The 22,303-nt window shown below is 48.9% G+C and overlaps 1 protein-coding gene across 2 annotated transcripts in view; it reads left to right on the forward strand.

Annotated features, from left to right (window-relative positions):
* EXOC4 (exocyst complex component 4) overlaps positions 1-22,303 on the forward strand; it is a 318,541-nt gene that overhangs the window by 278,323 nt on the left and 17,915 nt on the right. For both annotated transcript variants that reach the window (XM_077783706.1, XM_077783707.1), the window contains 3 exons: positions 9,298-9,439; positions 12,901-13,079; positions 15,106-15,265. In XM_077783706.1, coding sequence (XP_077639832.1) covers positions 9,298-9,439; positions 12,901-13,079; positions 15,106-15,265 — 481 coding nt within the window. The remainder of the gene's footprint in view (positions 1-9,297; positions 9,440-12,900; positions 13,080-15,105; positions 15,266-22,303) is intronic.

Below are 22,303 nucleotides of genomic sequence, written 5' to 3' on the forward strand. Positions count from 1 at the left end.
GGAGCAGAAAGTCCTCCCTGCTCCTCCTCGGTGGGACAGAGGTGACGCCTTGTCCTGCTCCGGAGCGGGGGAAATAATTGGTGAAATTATGGGATGAGGACTCAAAATCGCACCGTTGGGTCACTCTGCTCTCACCAGCACTTCAGTTCCTCTGGGATCTGGGGGAATGACTCTGAAATAACCAGGAATTGTGGAGAAATCAGGCTGAGTCTGGTCACCCTGGTGCTTGTCCCTTTTTCCTTCCCGTTCTTCATCCTGAATTTGAGAACTCTTCATCCTTCTCGTGGATGTTCTCATTCCCCACCTTCCCCTGGATTCCCTTGGACAAAATTCATTCTTTGTCTTCCAGACCTCTGGGCTGCTCCTCTTGCTTTGCCAACCAATCCCTTAAAAACAAACAGCCTTCAAAAAACCACTTTTGTCTATAATTGATTAATTACGTCTATAATAATATCTATAATTGATTATTATAATGAATTTTATCGATGATTATCTAATTTTTGTCCAAAAACAAGATTGCTAAGGATCTGTTTCACTGTATTTATTTTCATTATACTTTTACTCCTGGGCATCAGGACACTGATTAACTTCAGGAATTTTATTCCTTTCTCTTCCACTGAGTCCAGCAGATTGGGAGATTTTAGGTTCTTTTGCAAATCCACCCCTCTGAGGCCCAGAGGAATCCTGCAGGGAAGTTTTGAGGGCGTTTTTTGGGAAGGTGCAGCTCAGTATCCTGGAGGACTCTGAGGAAAAGGGGGATGAGTTTTTGTTTTGCTGTAGATCGATGGAAGTGTCTCCACTGACCTGTGATATTCCCTGTTTTTAAGGAAAATTTGGTGAAGCACATTGGGAAGCACAAACAGGCAAAAAAATCCTTCCCAGAACTCAGAAGAAGCTGAAAGGACTTTTTAAAATCAAGTCACTTTTGAGATAATCACATTCAGCTCGGGAAATAATAATACTGAGAAGGGCAAGCTCTGGGAAAGTTACATCATAAATGACTGAAAACAGGAAAAATTAACACAGAGGAATTTTCCCAGTTGAGGAGCACTGGAACAGCAAATCCTGGACTTTTTAAGGAATCCTTTTTTAGTGAAATTAATTCTGTTCCTAATCCTGTGTTAGGATCCTGCTCTTCATTCTCCCTGCACAATTTTGCTTCCTTCAGTGAAAAACAGAAAATCTTATTAGTGAAAAACACCTGATATTTGGAGTTTTTTTTAATGAACCAATTTGTTTTGGGTGGTTTTCAAGCCTTCTCCAGACTGCAAAGTTCTTCAAGAAAAGTGTGGATCAACCAAACCTTCCAGGATGGAGCTCGAACCTCTTAAGCTGCCCCTCTATTTTATTTAACATATTCCTTTTCCCCCTGCCCAATAATCCTTTTTATTTTTTTTTTCCCAAGGTTGCATCTTTGCAGAAAACCAGAAAACAAACCCATTTTTTGGAGGAGTTATTGCCTTTTTTGAAAGTGCTAATTTCCTGGGGAAATTTATGCCCGGCAGCAGTGGAGGAGCTCGGCAGGCAAACGCTAACGAGACAATTCATTAAGCGCCGAGTGTACACACGCCGTAAAAAACATTAATTCCACAAATGAAAAACTAATAGAGTGTTTAGGCTGCTGTTTATCACCAGCGACAGGCTGGGCTCTGCTCCTCATTAGTGTTTACCCAGCTGATGGGGGCTGCAGCTCTTCCTTGCCACCTCAAAGGTCGGGATGCGTTTTTCCAGCTTTGCCCCCGTGGGAATGCAGAGCTTCCCTCTGGCTGCCCTGGGACCCTGGCAGGGGTCAGGAACCCCCTGGACAGAGCCCCCAGAGACACTGTCTGTGATCTCTGTCCATGGAAAAGAGTTTTCAATCTTACAGGATCAATTACCAGCTCTGAGTGTTTGATATCAGTAATAATTAAGTGTGGCACGGGTGCAAAAGTAAAATTTTAGGATTCTAGATGAGGGGTCCAAAGGGGACAAGATGGAGGAAATTGGGTGTGCCTTGTCCTTTTTCTCCTTCTTCCTGCCCTCCATGTCTCACTGTGGTGTTGGCATTTTTCTGTTGGTTCAGGCTGGGGACACACTGTCCAACGTAGGTGACAGATATTGGCACGTTATTGTAAATCCAGCCCAGGGAGTTTCTGGTATTGAATGTTTGTCACATCCCACTGAGGGCAGAGCCCCACACGCTGCCCTGCAGGACAGAGCTGGGCAGGGCAGCAGAACATGTTAGAGATAAACAGAATAAACAACCTTGGAACCAGCACAGACCAATTATGGCTTCTGCTTTGGCAGCAGAGCTAAAAACCAGAAACTTTCTACAATCTCAGAATCATCAATACCTCAGATTCTGACCTGCTCCTTCTGCACTTGGATTTTACGGACACGGGAAGTTCTCAGTGCCATCCCTTCATTTTTGTCTTCTTGCTTTCCTTTTCCTTCTTTCTTGCTTTTTTTTTTTTTTTTCCCTTCCCTGTGTCCCTGCCAGAAGCTCGAGGAGATTTGCAAGGGAAAATCCTCAAGTTTCCTCCAGCACATCCCTGATTTTTCTCTGAGAAAACAGGACTCATTAGTGGAAATTTGCTCGGAGGTTTATTAATGAGGAGCTCTCCCTGAGCTCGTTTCCTCTTCGTTTCTGTTTGTCCTACAAGTGTAGCTTTGTCCCTTTGGCACCAGTGAGTGCCCTTGCCATTGATCCCAGTAAAAGGTGAATTCCCAGTAAAATGCTGGGAATTTGGACAATTCAGACATCCCAAATCCAGGTGTGAGGTGCCAGGTGCCTTGAAGGTTGGACTGATGGCCTTTAAAGTTCCTTCCCAACATTCTTGGTTCCCTTCCATTCCATGATCTTGGAAGAAATCATTCCTTTGAGTGTTTTATTTCCCTGGAATTAATGCCTACAAAAGAGAACAATTTAGGTAAAAAGCAGCAATATCTGGGTGAATATTTGAAGAATTTGCTCACATCTAAGAGGCCCAAATATTCACACCTCAGCGAAGAAGCACAGGGAAGATGTCAACCCCAAAATCCAGCTTTGCTTCCAGAATTCCCATCACTGTGAAATGAATCCTGTGGGAGAATCAAAATCAAAATCCAGCTCCAGCTTTTATGGCTCGTTCCAGTCCTTTCCCAGAGAGCTGGAATTCCCAAATGGACCAATTTAGGAGAAGGCAGTGACTGATCTGTGCCTCAAGGTCCCTTTTTGGTGGGGCATGGGCACCTCGGTGACGTTCCTGTCCCCTCACCAGCAGCACCTTTCCCTTCCCCAGCTGAGTCCCAGAGGGACAGACTGTGCCTTAACACAGAGGTGGCTTTTAAATAGTGAAATATTTAAAAATTACTAATTTTATCATGCTTTTTGGGCATGGAAGTCAGAGGTTTCCTGGCAGAAATCCCTCTGAAACAAGTGCTTGATGTTGGATCCGATGTTCACACCCTACTCCTTTAAAAAATAATCACATCTCTAATTCTGCTTGGCTTCACTCAAAGTTTTTTCCTCGAAATACCAGATATTCTCCTTTTTGAAGGTGTTTTAGTGGCGATTTTGTGTCCTTGTGGCATCATCTCCTCGTGGTGCTAAAAGCTGTGAGAACAGGGAGGCCCTGCTAGAATGGCAGTGATGGATAAAATCTCATTATCCAGGTTTTTACCTGCTGGGAACTCAAGCACTGAAAGCAAAAGTGGTGCCTGAGATCCCCAGGAAAGTCTCCAGCAGAGAGAAGAGTTAACCCTGACTCTGCAAAGGCTTAACCCAGCACCTACCCACTGACAAATTCCCTTTTCCCTGTGTTTTTTGGAGTTGCCTCTTCTGGAGAGGAAAGGAGGGAAAAATTCAAATTTAAGGAGCTGTGAACTGGTCCTTCAATTCAGCAGGAGTTTCTTGCTGCATCTCTGTCCCAAAGAAGAGGGATTTTCCCCCAGCAGAGCTGTCAAATGTCTCTGTGAGCCTTTCCCCCATAGAGGAAATTTGGGAACGCTGTGCAACCCTGAGCGTTTTGGAGGTTCCTTCCTTGTCGGAATTTGAGGTGTTGATGATTCTGAGATTGTAGAAAGTTTCTGTTTTTTAGATCTGCTGCCAAAGCAGAAGTTATAAACTGTCTGTGCTGGTTCCAAGGTTGTTTATTCTGTTTATCTCTCACATGTTCTGCTGCCCTGCCCAGCTCTGTCCTGCAGGGCAGCGTGTGGGGCTCTGCCCTCAGTGGGATGTTACAAACATTCAATACCAGAAACTCCCTGGGCTGGATTTACAAGAACGTGCCAATATCTGTCACCTACGTTGGACAGTGTGTCCCCAGCCTGAACCAACAGAAAAATGCCAACACCACAGTGAGACATGGAGGGCATGGAGAAGGAGAAAAAGGACAAGGCACACCCAATTTCCTCCAGCTTGTCCCCTTTGGACCCCTCATCTAGAATCCTAAAATTTTACTTTTGCACCCATGCCACACTTAATTATTCCTGATATCAAACCCTCAGAGCTGGTAATTGATCCTGTAAGATTGAAAACTCTTTTCCATGGACAGAGATCACAGCCAGTGTCTCTGGGGGCTCTGTCCAGGGGGTTCCTGACCCCTGCCAGGGTCCCAGGGCAGCCAGAGGGAAGCTCTGCATTCCCACACTTCCTCAGGTTCAGGTTTGTCTCCTTGGATTGATTTTGCCCCAGGTGCTGTTAAAGCCCTGGGATGTGGCAGTGGTCACTCTGCTGACACCCGAGTGGCTCCAGGGGTTTTGTTTAATATTCCAGAGGTCTGGCAGTCTGCATCCATCCATTTTCATCCTGCCAGCAGTGGAACTGCAGAGTGACAGAAATCCGGGGTGACAAGGCCTGTGCTGGGCTCGTTTTCTCAGCTTTGCTGAAATGAAACGTTCCTTTTCCTCCGAGGGAGAGGACTCAGCTGTGATTTCGGCCAGGGAGGAGAAATCCCAAGCAAAGCTGGGATTTTTATCCAGCAGCATGGAAAATTCACCTTCAAATTCAAGGCTCCAGGATGACAGGGGCCACTGGGAGCAGGACATTTCCAGGGGCTTGTGGTGGCCAGGTGGGCTCAGCTGGGTGGAAATGGGTTAGGAAGGAGGAGAAGGGGAAGAAGAATTGGATGGTCTGTTTTGCCAGCATTCCAGATTTTTTCCCCCTTTTCCCATCATTTCAGCAGTCAGAGATCCCTCCCTTTTTCAAGAGTGTGGTGGGTCCACAGCCACAGGAAGGCTCAGCCTTTGCCCAAAGAGCTGCCCAACTCCACAGCCAGCTCCAAAAGGGCATTTTCTACTCAAAGCCCTTCAATAATTTAGGCTCTGATTATTTTTTGCTGCTCCAGCTCATTTGTTGGCTTCGTGCTGCCAAGGATGATGGAGTAAAACTATCTGGAGTGAGACTTAAAGCAATGGGATTTTCTCTTCTGGATGTCCAGAGAAGAAAGGAAAATTGATGGGCTCTGAAAGGCTTCCTTTGAGCTCCAAAAGCCAAAAAAACACAGGAGAAATTCAGATTCACCCCCCACAAAAACCCCACCTGAGCCTCCTCCCTGCCAGGGGGCCCCAGAAGGATTTGAGTGCTTTAAACAGGGAGCAGATTGTGCCCATCTCCCTCCTCCCCTTATCTCCACTGACAAATATAATTACAGCTTCACTTAAAGTGCTGCAAGTGAATTGTGGAGAGGAGAAAAATGCTGTGTGCATCTGCCTGCAGCAGGAAGGAGCTGACTCCTGCTTTTCTGTGATGGCTCCATCCATCTCCAGCACTTCCAGGGTGGCATCTCCAGGCAGAGCTGGCTCTGCTAAACAGAGATGATTCCTGCACCAAGTGCATCTCCAGGAGGATAAAAACTTCTCAAAATGCAGGATTTTGGGGCTTTAAAAAAGGATGGTTTTTATGCATGGTACAGGTGGGTTTTCTGCTTTCCCTAAATGTGACCCTGAGCTGGAGTCCTGCCACCCTCCAGGGTCACTTGGAGGACAAACAGCTCCTGAGAGTCCTGGGATAATCTGGATTTAGAGGTTGTGTAAATCAGCCCCTCACCCCCTCGCTGATAATTTAATTTTCTTGGTGGGACAGAGCTCAGTGAGCAGAGAGGGGCAGGGAGGAGTCTCAGGGAAAGGGAATCCTCATCATTCCCACCCCATCCAGGCTGGATTGTCACCATCTTTTCCTTCTTTATTCCCCTTTCACACCCCAGGCCAGCTCATCGTTTTCATCATTTCCAGCAGTATTTGCCAGGCTGGGAATTTCTCGGTGCTCTTTGGTTCAAAAAAATTACTTCCAGGAGTTGCTGAGAGGGGTTAACTCTTGGAATTAATTCCTGGAGTTAATTCATGGAATGGGAAGGGAAGGGACCTCAAGGATCACCTCATTCCAACCTTCCACCGTCCCAGGGTGCTCCAAGCCCTGTCCAGCCTGGCCTTGGACACTTCCAGGGATGCAGGGACAGCCCCAGCTGCTCTGGGCATCAAAAATCTACTTCCACATTCTGTGATTTCCACACTTAATTGTACAGTTCCATCCTCTTTGGTCACCTCTGCTTTAATTTGTTTTGCACAAAAATAATTGGGGTTTTTATCCCCTCACTTTGCTTTTTTTTTTTTTTTTTTTTCTCTTTCCAGGCTGGGTCTGAGGATGTGTTTAATTTTAGGCCGATTCTCGATTCTTTTTAATGTTTAATCCAAAGTTCCCCTGCCAGAGCAGGGCTGTGGCTGTACAAAAGTCACATTTCTGGAAATCAGCATCACTCCAAATTGGAATTTGATTGTCAGCAGCCCCTTGGGAATGCACAGATCCTTCCTGTGCAGGGCTGTGTTGGATCTGGGAAGGGTCTGGAGCAGCTGAGGGAGCTGGGAAAGGGGCTGAGCCTGGAGAAAATGATCCTGTGATTCAACAAAGGGATGGAGAACTCCATGAGGGAAAAGAATAATGCTGCCACGTAAAGAAACAAATATAAATCAGTGAATAAGGTTGGGCTGGAAATTCAATCCCAAACTTTACCTTCCCTGTTACAGAAGTGTTTTGAAGGAGCCAGCAAGGGTAGAAATCATTGATATGGCACAGGAATCTCTGCTTGAGGCCACGGGACACGGGGATTGTGGGGATGGGGCTCGCAGATCCAGGAGATCTCCTCACAATCCCATTATTTAATTGAAGTGTTTCAGGGCAGCCTGGCTTCAGGCTCTGCTGATCACCCCAGCCAGGATGTCAGCTCCAAAGTGCAGCTTGAGTGAGGCCTTGGACTCGGATATTTGGGATGCAGTGCCCCAGATGAGGGTGGAATGTGGGATTACAGAGGGTTCCTCTTGCCACGGAGCTGCTCCTGCAGGGAGGAGGTTCAGGGCTCAGCCCTGGGTAAAATACGAGGGGTGGAGTGGTGGAGCTGGAGCTGCTCTGGTGGCTGGGAGAAAATCCCAGAAGGGTTTTCAAGGTGGTCTCAGTGGGAAGGAAACAATCCAACGATCCATGAGCAGCTCCTGGGTGTTGCCTGTGGTTTAATTCCTTTTTACAGCCCCAAGGGATGAATTTAGGAAGTTAGACCTGCACTCATGGCTGGGATAAAATCCCAGAAGGGTTTTCAAGGTGGTCTTAGTGGGAAGGAAATTATCCAACAATCCATGAGCACCTCATGGATGTTGCCTGTGGTTCAATTCCTTTTTACAGCCCCAAGGGATGACTTTAGGAAGTTAGACCTGGACTTGTGGCTGGGACAAAATCCCAGGAGATTTTTCAAAGGGGTCTCAGTGGGAAGGAAATTATCCATGAGCAGCTCCTGGGTGTTGGCTGTGGTTCAATTCCTTTTTACAGCCCCAAGGGATGAATTTAGGAAGTTAGGCCTGGACTCGTGGCTGGGATAAAATCCCAGAAGGGTTTTCAAGGTGGTCTCAGTGGGAAGGAAACAATCCATGAGCACCTCATGGATGTTGCCTGTGGTTTAATTCCTTTTTACAGCCCCAAGGGATGAATTTAGGAAGTTAGACCTGGACTCGTGGCTGGGATAAAATCCCAGGAGATTTTTCAAAGGGGTCTCAGTGGGAAGGAAATTATCCATGAGCAGCTCCTGGGTGTTGCCTGTGGTTTAATTCCTTTTTACAGTCCCAAGGGATGACTTTATGGAGTTAGACCTGGACTCGTGGCTGGGATAAAATCCCAGAAGGTTTTCAAGGTGGTCTCAGTGGGAAGGAAATTATCCATGAGCAGTTCCTGGGTGTTGCCTGTGGTTTAATTCCTTTTTACAGCCCCAAGGGATGACTTTAGGAAGTTAGACCTGGACTTGTGGCTGGGACAAAATCCCAGGAGATTTTTCAAAGGGGTCTCAGTGGGAAGGAAATTATCCATGAGCAGCTCCTGGGTGTTGGCTGTGGTTCAATTCCTTTTTACAGCCCCAAGGGGTGAATTTATGGAGTTAGACCTGCACTCATGGCTGGGATGAAATCCCAGAAGGGTTTTCAAGGTGGTCTCAGTGGGAAGGAAATTATCCATGAGCAGTTCCTGGGTGTTGCCTGTGGTTTAATTCCTTTTTACAGCCCCAAGGGATGAATTTATGGAGTTAGACCTGCACTCGTGGCTGGGATAAAATCCCAGAAGGGTTTTCAAGGTGGTCTCAGTGGGAAGGAAACAATCCAACAATCCATGAGCACCTCATGGATGTTGCCTGTGGTTTAATTCCTTTTTACAGCCCCAAGGGATGACTTTAGGAAGTTAGACCTGCACTCATGGCTGGGATAAAATCCCAGGAGATTTTTCAAGGTGGTCTCAGTGGGAAGGAAACAATCCAACAATCCATGAGCACCTCATGGATGTTGCCTGTGGTTTAATTCCTTTTTACAGCCCCAAGGGATGAATTTATGGAGTTAGACCTGCACTCATGGCTGGGATAAAATCCCAGGAGATTTTTCAAGGTGGTCTCAGTGGGAAGGAGATGATCCATGAGCATGTTGCCTGTGGTTTCCTTGCTCTTTACTGCCCAAGAGCTGTGGTTAAGGACCAAACCAAAGCAAGGCTCCTCTGAAGGGATGGGGACTCACCTGAGGGACATTGTGGTGACCAAAAAGGACCCTCCCACCTGTGGGTGCCTTGGCTCCCAGAGGGAGATGAACACTCCTGGGAGGAATTCTCAGCCCAGAGCAGTCTCTTCCCAGGGAAATGTCTCCTGGTGGTTGATGAAACCCCTCAGATCCACCTGGGGGTTCAACCCATTGCAGGAGCACTTTGCTCCTTGATCCACTCCTGGATCAGAGGCAGAGGCAACACCCAGAGCTGGGATGGGAGCACACAGGAGGCTCTGGATGATGGAGAACGTCCTAAATTTCACTCTTCTCTCTTGGCAGCCACGTCCCCAGGCCAGGACAGCCATGGCAGCCTGGAGCACCTTCCTGCATCCGAGCAGATCCTGCAGAGCCTGAGTGAGCTGGCCAGGTCCTTCCAGGAGATGGCCGATCGCTGCCTGCTGGTGCTGCACTTGGAAGTCAGGTAAAAACCTGGGATTTGGGGTTGGAAGGGGATCTTGGAAGGCTGAGGTGAAGATCGTGTCCAGAGGAGACAAATAAACTTGTCCACAACAGCATCAAAGGTTAGTCCAGGAACGCCCAGATCTCCAAATCGTGGGTGGCCAAATGTGGGACGGAGGCAGGGTACCAAAAGTGGAATTTCCTAGGGAGGTTTGTATCTTAGCTCAAAGAGAATTTAGGAAGAAATTCCTTAATGTTGGTGTGGTGAGGCCCTACCAGAGCAGCTGGGGCTGCCCCTAAATGTCCAAGGCCAGGCTGGACAGGGCTTGGAGCACCCTGGGATAGTGGAATATGTCCCTGCCCATGGCAGGGTGGCACTGGATGATCTTGCAGGTCCCTCCAACCCAACCCACTCTGAGATTCCATGATTGTGGTTCAGAGACCAGGAAAAATGTGATTTTCAGGGACTTGGTCCCTCCAAAACAACACAATGGTGTTTTCACCATCTAACAGGTGTCTCCAGAGTTTGGTGGGTTTTTTTTTTTTTGGGGATTGCAAATAGGAGCTTCTCCTCCTACTTTTTTCAAACAGGAACAGGAACCGGGGAAGCAGCTGGATTGTTTTCAAGGGCTGGGTAATTTCATGAAGTCTCTGCCTTCACATGCAAGGATCAAAGGCAGCAAATCCCTTTCTTCAGGCTGCCAGCTGCCCACTCCAGGGCTGGGAAGATGCTTTTCCCTGGAGAACTGTTTAGGCCTGGTGTATTCTCATTGCTTCCCTTGGCTCTGAGGCATCAAATAGAAGGGGAATGTCAGAGATTTGATGGATCATCAGTTTTGTTCTTCGGTGACACATCCCAAGCCACGTCGTGTCCCCGTTTGCTCCGCTGGAGTCAGCATGGAGCTCTGGAAAAAAAAAACATCCACATTAATTCTTGTCAGCACTCCTTCATCCTGCCATCCATCACCTGCTGGGCGTGGAAGGATTTGAGGAAAAGGTGGTGGAAGGATGGAAATGGAGCGGCTTTCCAGCTGGGCTGGAGTAACCCGGACTCTTGCCATGGGTTTCTGGCCTCTGTGGCTTTTTGTCACATTTGGGTTAAGCCAAAAATCCCTAGAATGGAATTCAGGGATAAATTCCAAGGGAATTTATCAAGGGATAAATTCTGCTGTAATTCAGGGCAGAGCATTGCCCAGCTCCTCCAGTGCTTCCAACAGGAGCCGAGTTTGGAGCTGTGAATTGACCAAGCCACGTCACCGTGTCCGAAGGGTGGGAGGGACTGAGGAGAGGTGCTGACATCAGGAGATCCCCAGTGGGGTGGGAGCTTCCCTGGATCCCTCACTCTGCATTTCCAACCACCTGCAGTAGCAGAGGACCTGTTCCTAGCAGGAGTCTCTGATCCTGCACCCATTCCCTGGATCTGCCCAAGGTGCACAGCGCAGTGGGAATCCATCCACAGCATCCCTGTGGTTTGAGAGACACGTTTGGGAAGAGCCTGGGGATTTATCCCACCTCTGGCTGCTGCAGGTGCAACCTGAGGAGACACCAAAACAGCCAGGAATTTGGGAATTGTCTCCTTGAATTCTCCAGGAATTTTGTGAATTCCACACAATTATCTTCTGACTTCCTCCTGCCTCAGAGACCCCGTTCATTCCAGATGCAGGTTGGTGTTGTCTTCTCCTCCTCCTCCAGTGCCCTTGGACATGACCCTGAGATCCTGCTCCTTGGATTTGGATGTGCTTCCTTAAAGGAGACGTTTGGCACACTCAGATCATTCACCAAGCCATGGAATCACATCCTACAATCCTGGCAAGGGTTGGGTTGGAAAGGACCTTAAAGATCATCCAGTGCCATGGGCAGGGACACCTTCCCCCATCCCAGGTTGCTCCAAGCCCCATCCAGACTGGGAACGGAAGCAGCTTTTGTTGGAATAACCATGAAATTTTAGACTACTTAATGTCTGTTACAAGATTTTCATAAAAAATATTAATATATAAAAATATAATATAAAACAATAAATAAAATTATATTTAAGATGCTTTTTTGCTGGGGATTACCCTAAAGTGGACTTGCTTGTGATGGCCACCTCAAGGGTGTTTTCCAGGGAATATGGAAGCCAGGACAGCTCTGAGCTTCCTGTCCCCATGTGCTGACCCTGAGTTATGCCCCAAATTTCAGGGATTCTCCCTCAGGCTTTGATTTGTTCCCCTGGCAGGTAAATTTCAGAATGATGGAATCGTTTAGGTTGGAAAAGACCTTTAAGATCATGAGGTCCAACCATTCCCAGCTCTGCCAAGTCCACCACTGACCCTGTCCCTGTCCCTAGGAATTTTCCCTAAAATCCAACCTAAACCTCTCCTGGTGGAAGTAGAACCCAACCCTGTTCCTCCTGAGTGACTACAAAAGCAGAAGGAGCTCTGCTGTGGATTTTTCTGGACACTTTCCTCTCTGGCTTTGAGAGAAACGATTTAATTATGGTTTTTTGCAGAGTCCTAAGAGGGGATTAAACTGCATGGAATTTCTCCTTCCATGGAGGGGGCCAAGTTGGGATTTAACTGCATGGAATTTATCTTTCCATGGATGGGGGTAAAGTTGAGATTTGACTGCATGGATTTTCTCATTCCATGGAGGAGATAAAGTTGAGATTTGACTACGTGGAATTTCTCCTTCCATGGAGGGGGGCAAGTTGGGATTTGACTGCATGGAATTTCTCCTTCCATGGATGGTTGGGCACCTTGGGATTTGACTGCAGGGAATTTCTCCTTCCATGGAGGGGGTAAAGTTGGGATTTAAATGTGTGGAATTTCTCCTTCCATGGAGGGGGCCAAGTTGGGATTTAACTGCATGGAATTTCTCTTTCCATGGAGGGGGTAAAGTTGAGATTTGACTGTGTGGAATTTCTCCTTCCATGGAGGGGGTAAAGTTGGGATTTAACTGCATGGAATTTCTCTTTCCATGGAGGAGGTAAAGTTGGGATTTGACTGCATGGAATTTCTCATTCCATGGAGGAGGTAAAGTTGGGATTTAACTGCATGGAATTTCTCTTTCCATGGAGGGATGATGGTTGAGCTCGTTGGTGAGCAGGAAGGAGTTGCAGTTGTGAAATGTTTGGGAATAGGCACAATCATGGAATTTTAATGATCATTCCATGATCCCTGGCTGGCTGGTCCTGCCAGTTATCCCTTTTATGATGTTTCAATGGAAGGAGTTCTTGTTGGGGAATTGGTATTGTATGGGAAGTTGGGGAATCTTGGGAAAATTCAGCGGGACAATGGAGGTCAGATCTGTCACCAAGGATCTGTTGGACCCATCCCTGAAGATGGGACAACGACCAGAGGAGGACGCCTTTAACACAGACACCACCACCCATCTCACCAAGTCACTTTTTCACCAGCTTGAGGAAGGGAAGAACCACTTTGCATCCCTAAAATACTTTAAGGCGGACGTTGTTGCATCGTGATGTTCCTCCCTTGTGCCTCACAGGGTTCACTGCTTCCACTACCTGATCCCTCTGGCCAAACAAGGGAATTACGCCATCGTGGCCAACGTGGAGAGCATGGACTACGACCCGCTGGTGGTGCGGCTCAACAAGGACATCAGCGCCATCGAGGAGGCCATGAGTGCCAGCCTGCAGCAGCACAAGTTCCAGTACATCTTCGAAGGTCAGGCACTTCCCAAGCCTCCCTCCAGAAAGGGTTTTCCACTCTCATGCCAAAGCTCCACAGGGCTCCTTTCAGGGGTGAAGCAGACTGAGGTGCTGCTGTCACCTGCAGAGCATCGATGAGTGAGAACCGTGTGAGAGAGCTGGGATTCTCCTTCCATGCATGGTTGGGCACCTTGGGATTTGACTGAATGGAATTTCTCCTTCCATGGAGGGGGCAAGTTGGGATTTAACTGCATGGAATTTCTCCTTCCATGGATGGTTGGGCAAGTTGGGGATTTAAGTGCATGGAATTTCTCCTTCCATGGATGGTTGGGCAAGTTGGGATTTAAGTGCATGGAATTTCTCCTTCCATGGAGGGGGCAAGTTGGGATTTAAGTGCATGGAATTTCTCCTTCCATGGATGGTTGGGCACGTTGGGGATTTAAGTGCATGGAATTTCTCCTTCCATGGAGGAGGTAAAGTTGGGATTTAAGTGCATGGAATTTCTCCTTCCATGGAGGGGGCAAGTTGGGATTTAAGTGCGTGGAATTTCTCCTTCCATGGATGGGGGTAAAGTTGGGATCTGACTGCATGGAATTTCTCCTTCCATGGAGGAATGATGGCTTGGCACCTTGGGATTTGACTGCATGGAATTTCTCCTTCCATGGATGGGGGCAAGCTGGCAGTGAGTGCCAGCCTGCAGCAGCACAAGTTCCAGTACATCTTCGAAGTCAGGCACTTCCCAAGCCTCCCTCCAGAAAGGGTTTTCCACTCTCATCCCAAAGCTCCACGGGGCTCCTTTCCTTGCTGCTGTCACCTGCAGAGCATCGATGAGTGAGAACTGTGTGGGAGAGCTGGGAATGTTCCCCTGGAGAAGGGAAGGATCCAGAGAGAGCTTCCAGCACATTCCAGGGGCTCCAGGAGAGCTGCAGAGGAACTGGGGACAAGGATGGAGGGACAGGACCCAGGGAATGGCTCCCACTGCCAGAGGGCAGCCAGGGATGGGAGATTGGGAATGAGGAATTCCTGGCTGGGCTGGGATTGCCAGAGCAGCTGGGGCTGCCCCTGGATCCTGCAATGTCCAAGGAAATGTTGGACACTGGGGCTGGAGCAGCCTGGGACAGTGGGAGGTGTCCCTGCCATGGATGGGGTGGCACTGGAGGGGCTTTGAGGTCCTCCCCACCCAAACCATCCTGGGATTCTGTGATTCCCTGTTTGTTCAAGAAGAGGGAAATTATTCCACACAGAGCCCCGGGGACCATTCACATCCTGTGGAAGTTTAAATTCATACTCATGCTCCTCCTTAAGCACAGGCACCTCTTAAACCCGGGTCTGGGACTTACAGATTTCCCACACTGGCTCCCTGTACATGAACTAAATCCTTAATTTAGACTTTTAATTGGCCTCTGGGCTCGCCCAGACCTGTGCAGTGCAAATCAAGCTGGGTTCTTGTGCTTTGTAGTGTGGCACGAGTGGATGAATCATTTTGGGGATGCCTGTGTCCCTTAGCCCCAGCTGTGCAAATCCTGGTTAAAAATCAGTGGTTGTGATAACACAGCTCCAGGTTTTGGGGCATTTGCCCTTCTGACATCCTTCAGACACAGGAAACTGTTCAGGACTGATCAGAGAGGGGTTGTGCATCAGGGGCATTGGAATGCAGCTCATTCCTGCTCCTGGAGACTGAATTTATCAGGACAAACAGGGAAAACCCCACCCTGGATAAAAATTAAAATTCCTGGATTAAAATCATCAGGAGCTGCAGTGACCCACTGCTCTGCCCAGACAGGGAGAGAGACTGGAAGGAACATTATGCAAATCCTGGTTAAAAATCAGTGGTTGTGATAACACAGCTCTACGTTTTGGGGCATTTTTGTGTTTTTACTAAAGAGGTGGAAAGTCCTAAACTGCACCATGAAGGTTCCTGAGGGTTTCCAGGTAAAATCCAATTATCCCTTGGTCCAGCTCACAGGCACCACTTAACAGAGCTCATTTTGGGGGTTTTTACTGTGAATTATTGGCACTAAATCTCTTCCCCCCCCTTGCAGGCTTGGGCCACCTCATCTCCTGCATCCTCATCAACGGCGCCCACTACTTCAAGCGCATCAGCGAGTCGGGCATCAAGAAGATGTGCAGGAACATCTTCATCCTGCAGCAGAACCTGACCAACATCACCATGTCCCGGGAGGCCGACCTGGACTTCGCCAGGTGAGCACAAACCTCGGCCTTTGTCGCTCTCCTGGTGCCCACGGGAGCTGAGGTGGCTCCTTCCAAAAGCCTCAGGTGGCCCCGGCGAGCGGCAACTTCAAGCGCTGGTGGCAATTTTGGCTTTCCTTTGGTTGGACGGCGTTCAGAGGGACGTGGAGTCGTGGAATCAGGGGGGTTGTTAAGGTTTGGGAAGATCTCCAAGGTCGTCAAGTCCAAATGTGGATCAGTCGAGGCTGATGTGAGGTCCCACCAAAGTGTCTGCGCTTGATGGCGCTTCCTTGGGGCTTCTCCAAGACCAAAACCCAGGCAGGGAAAAGCTTCCAAAGGTGGTGGATAGTATTTAAACAGGATGAAACTGGGGCTTGGATTTATTCCCAGGTGAGAAATATTTTGGTTTGTTGAAGGCTCGTGGTCACCAGATCCAGGTTGGCTTGAAGGGACATCTCCCCTCGAGTTCTGTTACCTTGAAATAACAGGAACAGCAAAATAAACCCAAAGTAACCCCAAAACTGGGTGTGACAGATCCCATGCAAAGCTCTCCCACATTCTGGGGTTTCTTCACTCAAGGCTTGAGGGATAAGCAGGTGAAGGCGAGCCCTGAGCAGTGGTTTTGGCAGCTGGACTCAGGGCTGGCTCAGGAGCTCCTCGGCTGATCCGGGTCAGGAGGGGACAGCTGAGCCCAGGAGCTGCCAGAGGAAAGGTCTGGAGCTTGGAAATGGAGGAGTGGGCTCAAACGAGAGAGGTTTGTGTGAAACTTGGGTCTGACCCACCACAAACTCTTGGTGCCATCGCTTGGCCATGCTGCTGGAGGCTGAATTTGGAGGGAGGTTGGAACTGCCTGGATGAGGAGTGTGACTGAGTTTGGGATCTCTCCTGGGCATGGATCATTGCTGAATTCATTTCTTCAGGTCACCATTGGCATGAGGAAGTGGTGGAGGCTGAGGCCTGCAGGAGGGGGAGGGAGGAAGATCCATTAGCAACTCTGCAAGGAATAAACTTCCCAAATGTAATATTTTCTTTCTTGAATGACTGTCCTGTGGGGAAGGAATTTTCCTGATATCCAACCCTAACCTCCTCTGGCATGATTTGAGGCCACTTCCTTGTGTCCTGTCCCTTGTTCCTTGGGGACAGAGCCTGACCCCCACCCTCCCACATCAGCTTTGTGCAGAATTCTTCCCATCAAATCAACTCAGCAACACTTCTTTTATTCCTTTCGCAGCTTCATCGCTTCCCTCTTTTCTTTTGGGGCGTAATTCCATGCTCCGTTTGATTGTTTAGTTCTTCAGAGGACTCCTGAATGTTTAAATGTTTATTACCCAGCTTCTCCTTTGACATAAACGAGGCTCTGGTGCATCCAAGCCCTGCCCTGCTCACCTGAATTCACAATCACCTGAGCAAGGTTCTCACGTCACCCCAGGGACTCCACGGTACCCAGATCGACTCAAAACGATTAAATAAACATAACAGCTCCCCTCCAGAAAGCATAAAACAGCATCAGGCTGGGATAAAAGTGATTTGTGCCTCTGTGATACAGCTCAGGCAGGAATCTGTAAACGCTCTGTGCTGTGGAGAACTCTCACTTTGGCCTTTTTTTCCAATATAAAGTGGATATTTTATTTTTTTTTTTTTTTTATGTACAGGAGCAGTGGCACAGCTGATGGAGAAATCCAGGGATAAATTCCCTCCCTGCTTCACTTCTCCAGGGAACTGGAGGGTCGTGAGTGAGGCAGGAGGCTCCCAGCCCTGCTTGGATATTTCTGTGTCCATGACCCTGAGGCTTCCAGCAGCAATTAGCCACAATTAACAATCAATCTCCACACAGCCCCTCTCCGTGCCTTAAATCTGAATTCTGGAGCAAGTTCCCTTGTCTCAAAGTGAGCCTCTTTGAAATTTGTAGGAAAAACCAGACCAGTTGAGAAAGGACCAAAAGTTCTTTAAGGTTTTCCTGAGCGTTGTGATTTTGATTTTTGGGGGTTTTTTTGGGGTTTTTTTTATCACTTCTGATATGGTCTTCAAGGGTTTTTAGAGGCCCCAGAGAACCCTGGGCATCCCTTTCTCCTCTGCTCAGTGACCTCAGGCAGGAGAAACTCCAGCCAGGGAAGCTGGAAGGGGAAACCCTTTCTCCTCTAAAGCCAAAATCCCGCTGAGGATTCTCAGCAAGCCCAGGTAACACTTGTTGGTCCTGGTGAGGCTCTTGCTGTTTAAATCCCATTTTTCCAAAGCTCTGTAACCTGCAGGTGACAACAGCAGCATTTGCTGCTTTGGGAGCAGTCCCATGGCAAGGGGAAAATGTGTTTTAAATGAGTTTTGCTTTCAGATTCTCAGTTCAAGGCAGGGAAAGTCTCAGCAGAGCATCACAGGGCAGAGCTGGAGCACGTTTCCACTGGAAAAAAAAAAAATTAAATTGCCAAGTGGTGTGAGTTTTTCCACCAAGAGAAAGGCTGGTTCTGACTGCTGAGGTGTCACAAAGGATTTGTGGCATTTGCTAAATTTCCTGCAAATATTAATAGGTTTTTCACTCCTGTGTGTGTTCAATATCTAGGCCAGCAGAAATGCAGGAGGTTGTTGGGGCTTCCACTGCTTTATTGAGGAAAAATTAGGATTTTCTCCCTGTGGAACATCCAGGCATGTGCTGCAAAGTCTGGGACTGAGCATGACTTCCAAATACCTCCAAATTACCAGCTTCACACCCAGAATTAGATCTGTGGCACGAAAGGGATAAAAGCTTCAAATTTGAATTCCTACTCAGGTCCTTCCCCTTGTGTCTTCTTTCCTCCTCTCCCTCTATCCCCACCCAAAATTCTCTGAGAATTTATAAAGATTTCGCCAGAGGCAGTCACAAAGGGTGAGGATTCTGCTTCAGACTCAGCCTCGAATGAAAAAATCAGTGAAAAAAAAAAAGCAACTTTCTGAGTCACACAAGTGTTAGCACTGAGTGTTCCGGAGAGTGAGCCGAGGTGGTTGCGAAGGGAGCAGGGATGAAACGGGAACATTTTCTCTAACAAGTGTCACTGTGACCTCGGGAATGAAAGTTCCTGAGCAGGGCTGTCACTGTCCCTGGTCTCAGAGTCCTCCTGCCTCAGGAGGTGGCAGCAGAGGGATCCGGGGTGGGAACACCCCTGGAGTGAGCTGGAGCTTTCCCCGTGCTGCCATTCCAGTTGTTCCCCCTCCTGCAGGGACCAGAGTCTTTTCCTGCTGTTGATGACAATACCAGGGATACTGGCTGGGATATTCCAGGGATATTGGCTGGGATATTCCAGGATATTGGCTGGGACATTCCAGGGGTATTGGCTGGAATATTCCAGGGGTATTGGCTGGAATATTCCAGGGGTATTGGCTGGGACATTCCAGGGATATTGGCTGGAATATTCCAGGGGTATTGGCTGAGACATTCCAGGGATACTGGCTGGGATATTCCAGAGATGTTGCCTGGGACATTCCAGGGATATTGGCTGGGACATTTCCAGGATATTGGCTGGGATATTCCAGGGATATTGGCTGGGACATTTCCAGGATATTGGCTGGGATATTCCAGGGATATTGGCTGGGACATTCCAGGGGTATTGGCTGGGATATTCCAGGGATATTGGCTGGGATATTCCAGGGGTATTGGCTGGGACATCCCAGGGATATTGGCTGGGACATTCCAGAGATATTGGCTGGGATATTCCAGGGATATTGGCTGGGATATTCCATGATATTGGCTGGGACATTCCAGGATATTGGCTGGGACATTCCAGGGGTATTGGCTGGGACATTCCAGAGATATTGGCTGGGATATTCCAGGGATATTGGCTGGGATATTCCAGGGATATTGGCTGGGACATTCCAGGATATTGGCTGGGACATTCCAGGATATTGGCTGGGACATTCCAGGGGTATTGGCTGGGACATTCCAGAGATATTGGCTGGGATATTCCAGGATATTGGCTGGGACATTCCAGGGGTATTGGCTGGAATATTCCAGGGGTATTGGCTGGGACATTCCAGGGATATTGGCTGGAATATTCCAGGGGTATTGGCTGAGACATTCCAGGGATACTGGCTGGGATATTCCAGAGATGTTGCCTGGGACATTCCAGGGATATTGGCTGGGACATTTCCAGGATATTGGCTGGGATATTCCAGGGATATTGGCTGGGACATTCCAGAGATATTGGCTGGGATATTCCAGGGATATTGGCTGGGATATTCCAGGGATATTGGCTGGGATATTCCAGGGATATTGGCTGGGATATTCCAGGGATATTGGCTGGGATATTCCAGAGATATTGGCTGGGATATTCCAGGGATATTGGCTGGGATATTCCAGAGATATTGGCTGGGATATTCCAGGGGTATTGGCTGGGACATTTCCAGGATATTGGCTGGTTCATTCCAGGGATATTGGCTGGGATATTCCAGAGATATTGGCTGGGATATTCCAGGGGTATTGGCTGGGACATTCCAGGGGTATTGGCTGGGATATTCCAGGGATATTGGCTGGGACATTCCAGGGATATTGGCTGGGATATTCCAGGGATATTGGCTGGGATATTCCAGGGGTATTGGCTGGGATATTCCAGGGGTATTGGCTGGGACATTCCAGGATATTGGCTGGGACATTCCAGGGATATTGGCTGGGACATTCCAGGGATATTGGCTGGGATATTCCAGGGATATTGGCTGGGATATTCCAGGGGTATTGGCTGGTTCATTCCAGGGATATTGGCTGGGATATTCCAGGGATATTGGCTGGGATATTCCAGGGGTATTGGCTGGGACATTCCAGGATATTGGCTGGGACATTCCAGGGATATTGGCTGGGACATTCCAGGGGTATTGGCTGGGACATTCCAGGATATTGGCTGGGACATTCCAGGGATATTGCCTGGGACATTCCAGGGATATTGGCTGGGATATTCCAGGGATATTGGCTGGAATATTTCCAGGGATATTGGCTGGGACATTTCCAGGGGTATTGGCTGGGACATGTCCCTGTAGCAGATGTGGCACCTCCTTGGCACTGCTGGTGGCTCCCCAGGGAATTGGGGTGGGGAGGAGCCATCAGAGCTCCACTTGTCCCTGGTTTGGCCATCAATAAACCCAAATCATGGAATCACAGGATCATTGGAGTTGGAAAAGATTTCCCAGACCATCAAGTCCAAGTTGTGCCCAACCCCCGCCTTGTCCCCATCCCAGAGCTCTGAGTGCCACCTCCAGGAATTCCTTGGACACCTCCAGGGATGGGCACTCCAAACCTCCCTCGGCAGCTCCTCCCAAGGCCTGATCCCCTTTCCATGGGGAAATTCCTGCTGGTGTCCAGCCTGAGGCCGTTCCCTCTGCTCCTGTCCCTGTTCCCTGGAGCACAGCCCGACCCCCCGGCTGTCCCCTCCTGGCAGGGACTTGTGCAGAGCCACAAGGTCCCCCTGAGCCTCCTTGGCTCCAGGCTCAGCCCCTTCCCAGCTCCCTCAGCTTCTCCTGCCTCTCCATTCCCTTCCCAGCTCCGTTCTGGACCTGCTCCAGCCCCTCAGTGGGGCTGGGGAAAGCTCCCATCACTGAAAACCCATCTTTATTCCAAGGACAGGTTGGACGGGGCTTGGAGCACCCTGGGGCAGTGGAAGATGTCCCTGAGAGTGGCACGGGGTGATCCTCAAATCCCTTCTCACCCAAACCATTCCAGGATCCCGTGCAAGGGGAGGATGGGAAGGTTTGGGATGGAGGAAGGTTTAGGATGGAGGAAGGTTTGGGATGGAGGATGGAGGAAGGTTTAGGATGGAGGATGGTTCAGGATGGAGGATGGAGGAAGGTTTAGGATGGAGGATGGTTCAGGATGGAGGATGGGAAGGTTTGGGATGGAGGAAGGTTTAGGATGGAGGAAGGTTTAGGATGGAGGATGGTTCAGGATGGAGGAAGGTTTGGGATGGAGGATGGAGGAAGGTTTAGGATGGAGGAAGGTTTAGGATGGAGGAAGGTTTAGGATGGAGGATGGGAAGGTTTAGGATGGAGGATGGGAAGGTTTAGGATGGAGGATGGGAAGGTTTAGGATGGAGGAAGGTTTAGGATGGAGGATGGGAAGGTTTAGGATGGAGGAAGGTTTAGGATGGAGGATGCAGCTGGAGCTTGAGCTTTTCTCAAACCCTGCATCGCTGCCGGGCTGGGTACCAGGGCTGTGCTGCCAGTTTTGCATCCTCGGCACTCAGAGCTCCCGTCCTGCCAGGCTGGGGTGGTTTTTTGTTGGATTATCCCCAGATTTGTGCTGTTCCCTGCTGCAGGGATCAGCAATGACCTGCTGCCATCTGCTGGGAGCTGCCGAGGGAAAGGGAAGCGTTCCATCATCCCCGTGCTCTGCAGGGAGGCTTTCATCGCCAAATCTCATTTCTCTGTCCGATTTTACTCTCCATAAATACTGTGGTGGTGCCTGGGTGCCCAGCTTGCCTGAGGGTGGAGGGAATCTTCCTCTCAGAGCCATCTTTGAGCTCGATTTGTGTGTGGAGAGCATCAGGTCCAGCAAATCCTGACCCGGATCCCTTTGTTCAGAGCCAGGTGTCCCTGCAGAGCTCCTGAGATGCTCCCCTGCCGCCTGTGGGTGAGGGAAGTATCTCAGATGTTCTCCTTGGGGCTGCCCTCAAGCCAGGTCTGAATTTGGGGTGTTTAAGATGGTTCAGCTTGAGTAAACCCCACATTAGCTGAGTACACACAGGGCACTCTATTCCCCCACTTCATAGCCGAGTTGTGAAAAGGTAAAAATCCCCAAATCTCCACAGTCTGGATGCCAGGAAGTCCCTTCCCTACAATGAGGGCCAGAGCAGGCTCTGGAGGAAAAGCTTCCCTCTGCTGAGTGTGGGAAAGTTGTGCTGTCTCCATCACAGACTGGGCTCCTGTGTCTGGAGCGTGTCCTCGTTTGGGCTTGCAGCCTTTAATTAACAAAGCTGCTTTCGTTTTCAATTAAGGACTGGCTTACAACAAAATCCGTATTTTCTGTCCCTTTCTTTTCCGCCTTGTTTGCTCCCCCCTGTAGTTTCCGCTGAGCTTTGATCTCAGTGCAGGTTTAATTAG

This window comes from Lonchura striata, chromosome 5, assembly GCF_046129695.1.
Source record: "Lonchura striata isolate bLonStr1 chromosome 5, bLonStr1.mat, whole genome shotgun sequence".
In the NCBI taxonomy this organism is placed as follows: domain Eukaryota; kingdom Metazoa; phylum Chordata; class Aves; order Passeriformes; family Estrildidae; genus Lonchura; species Lonchura striata.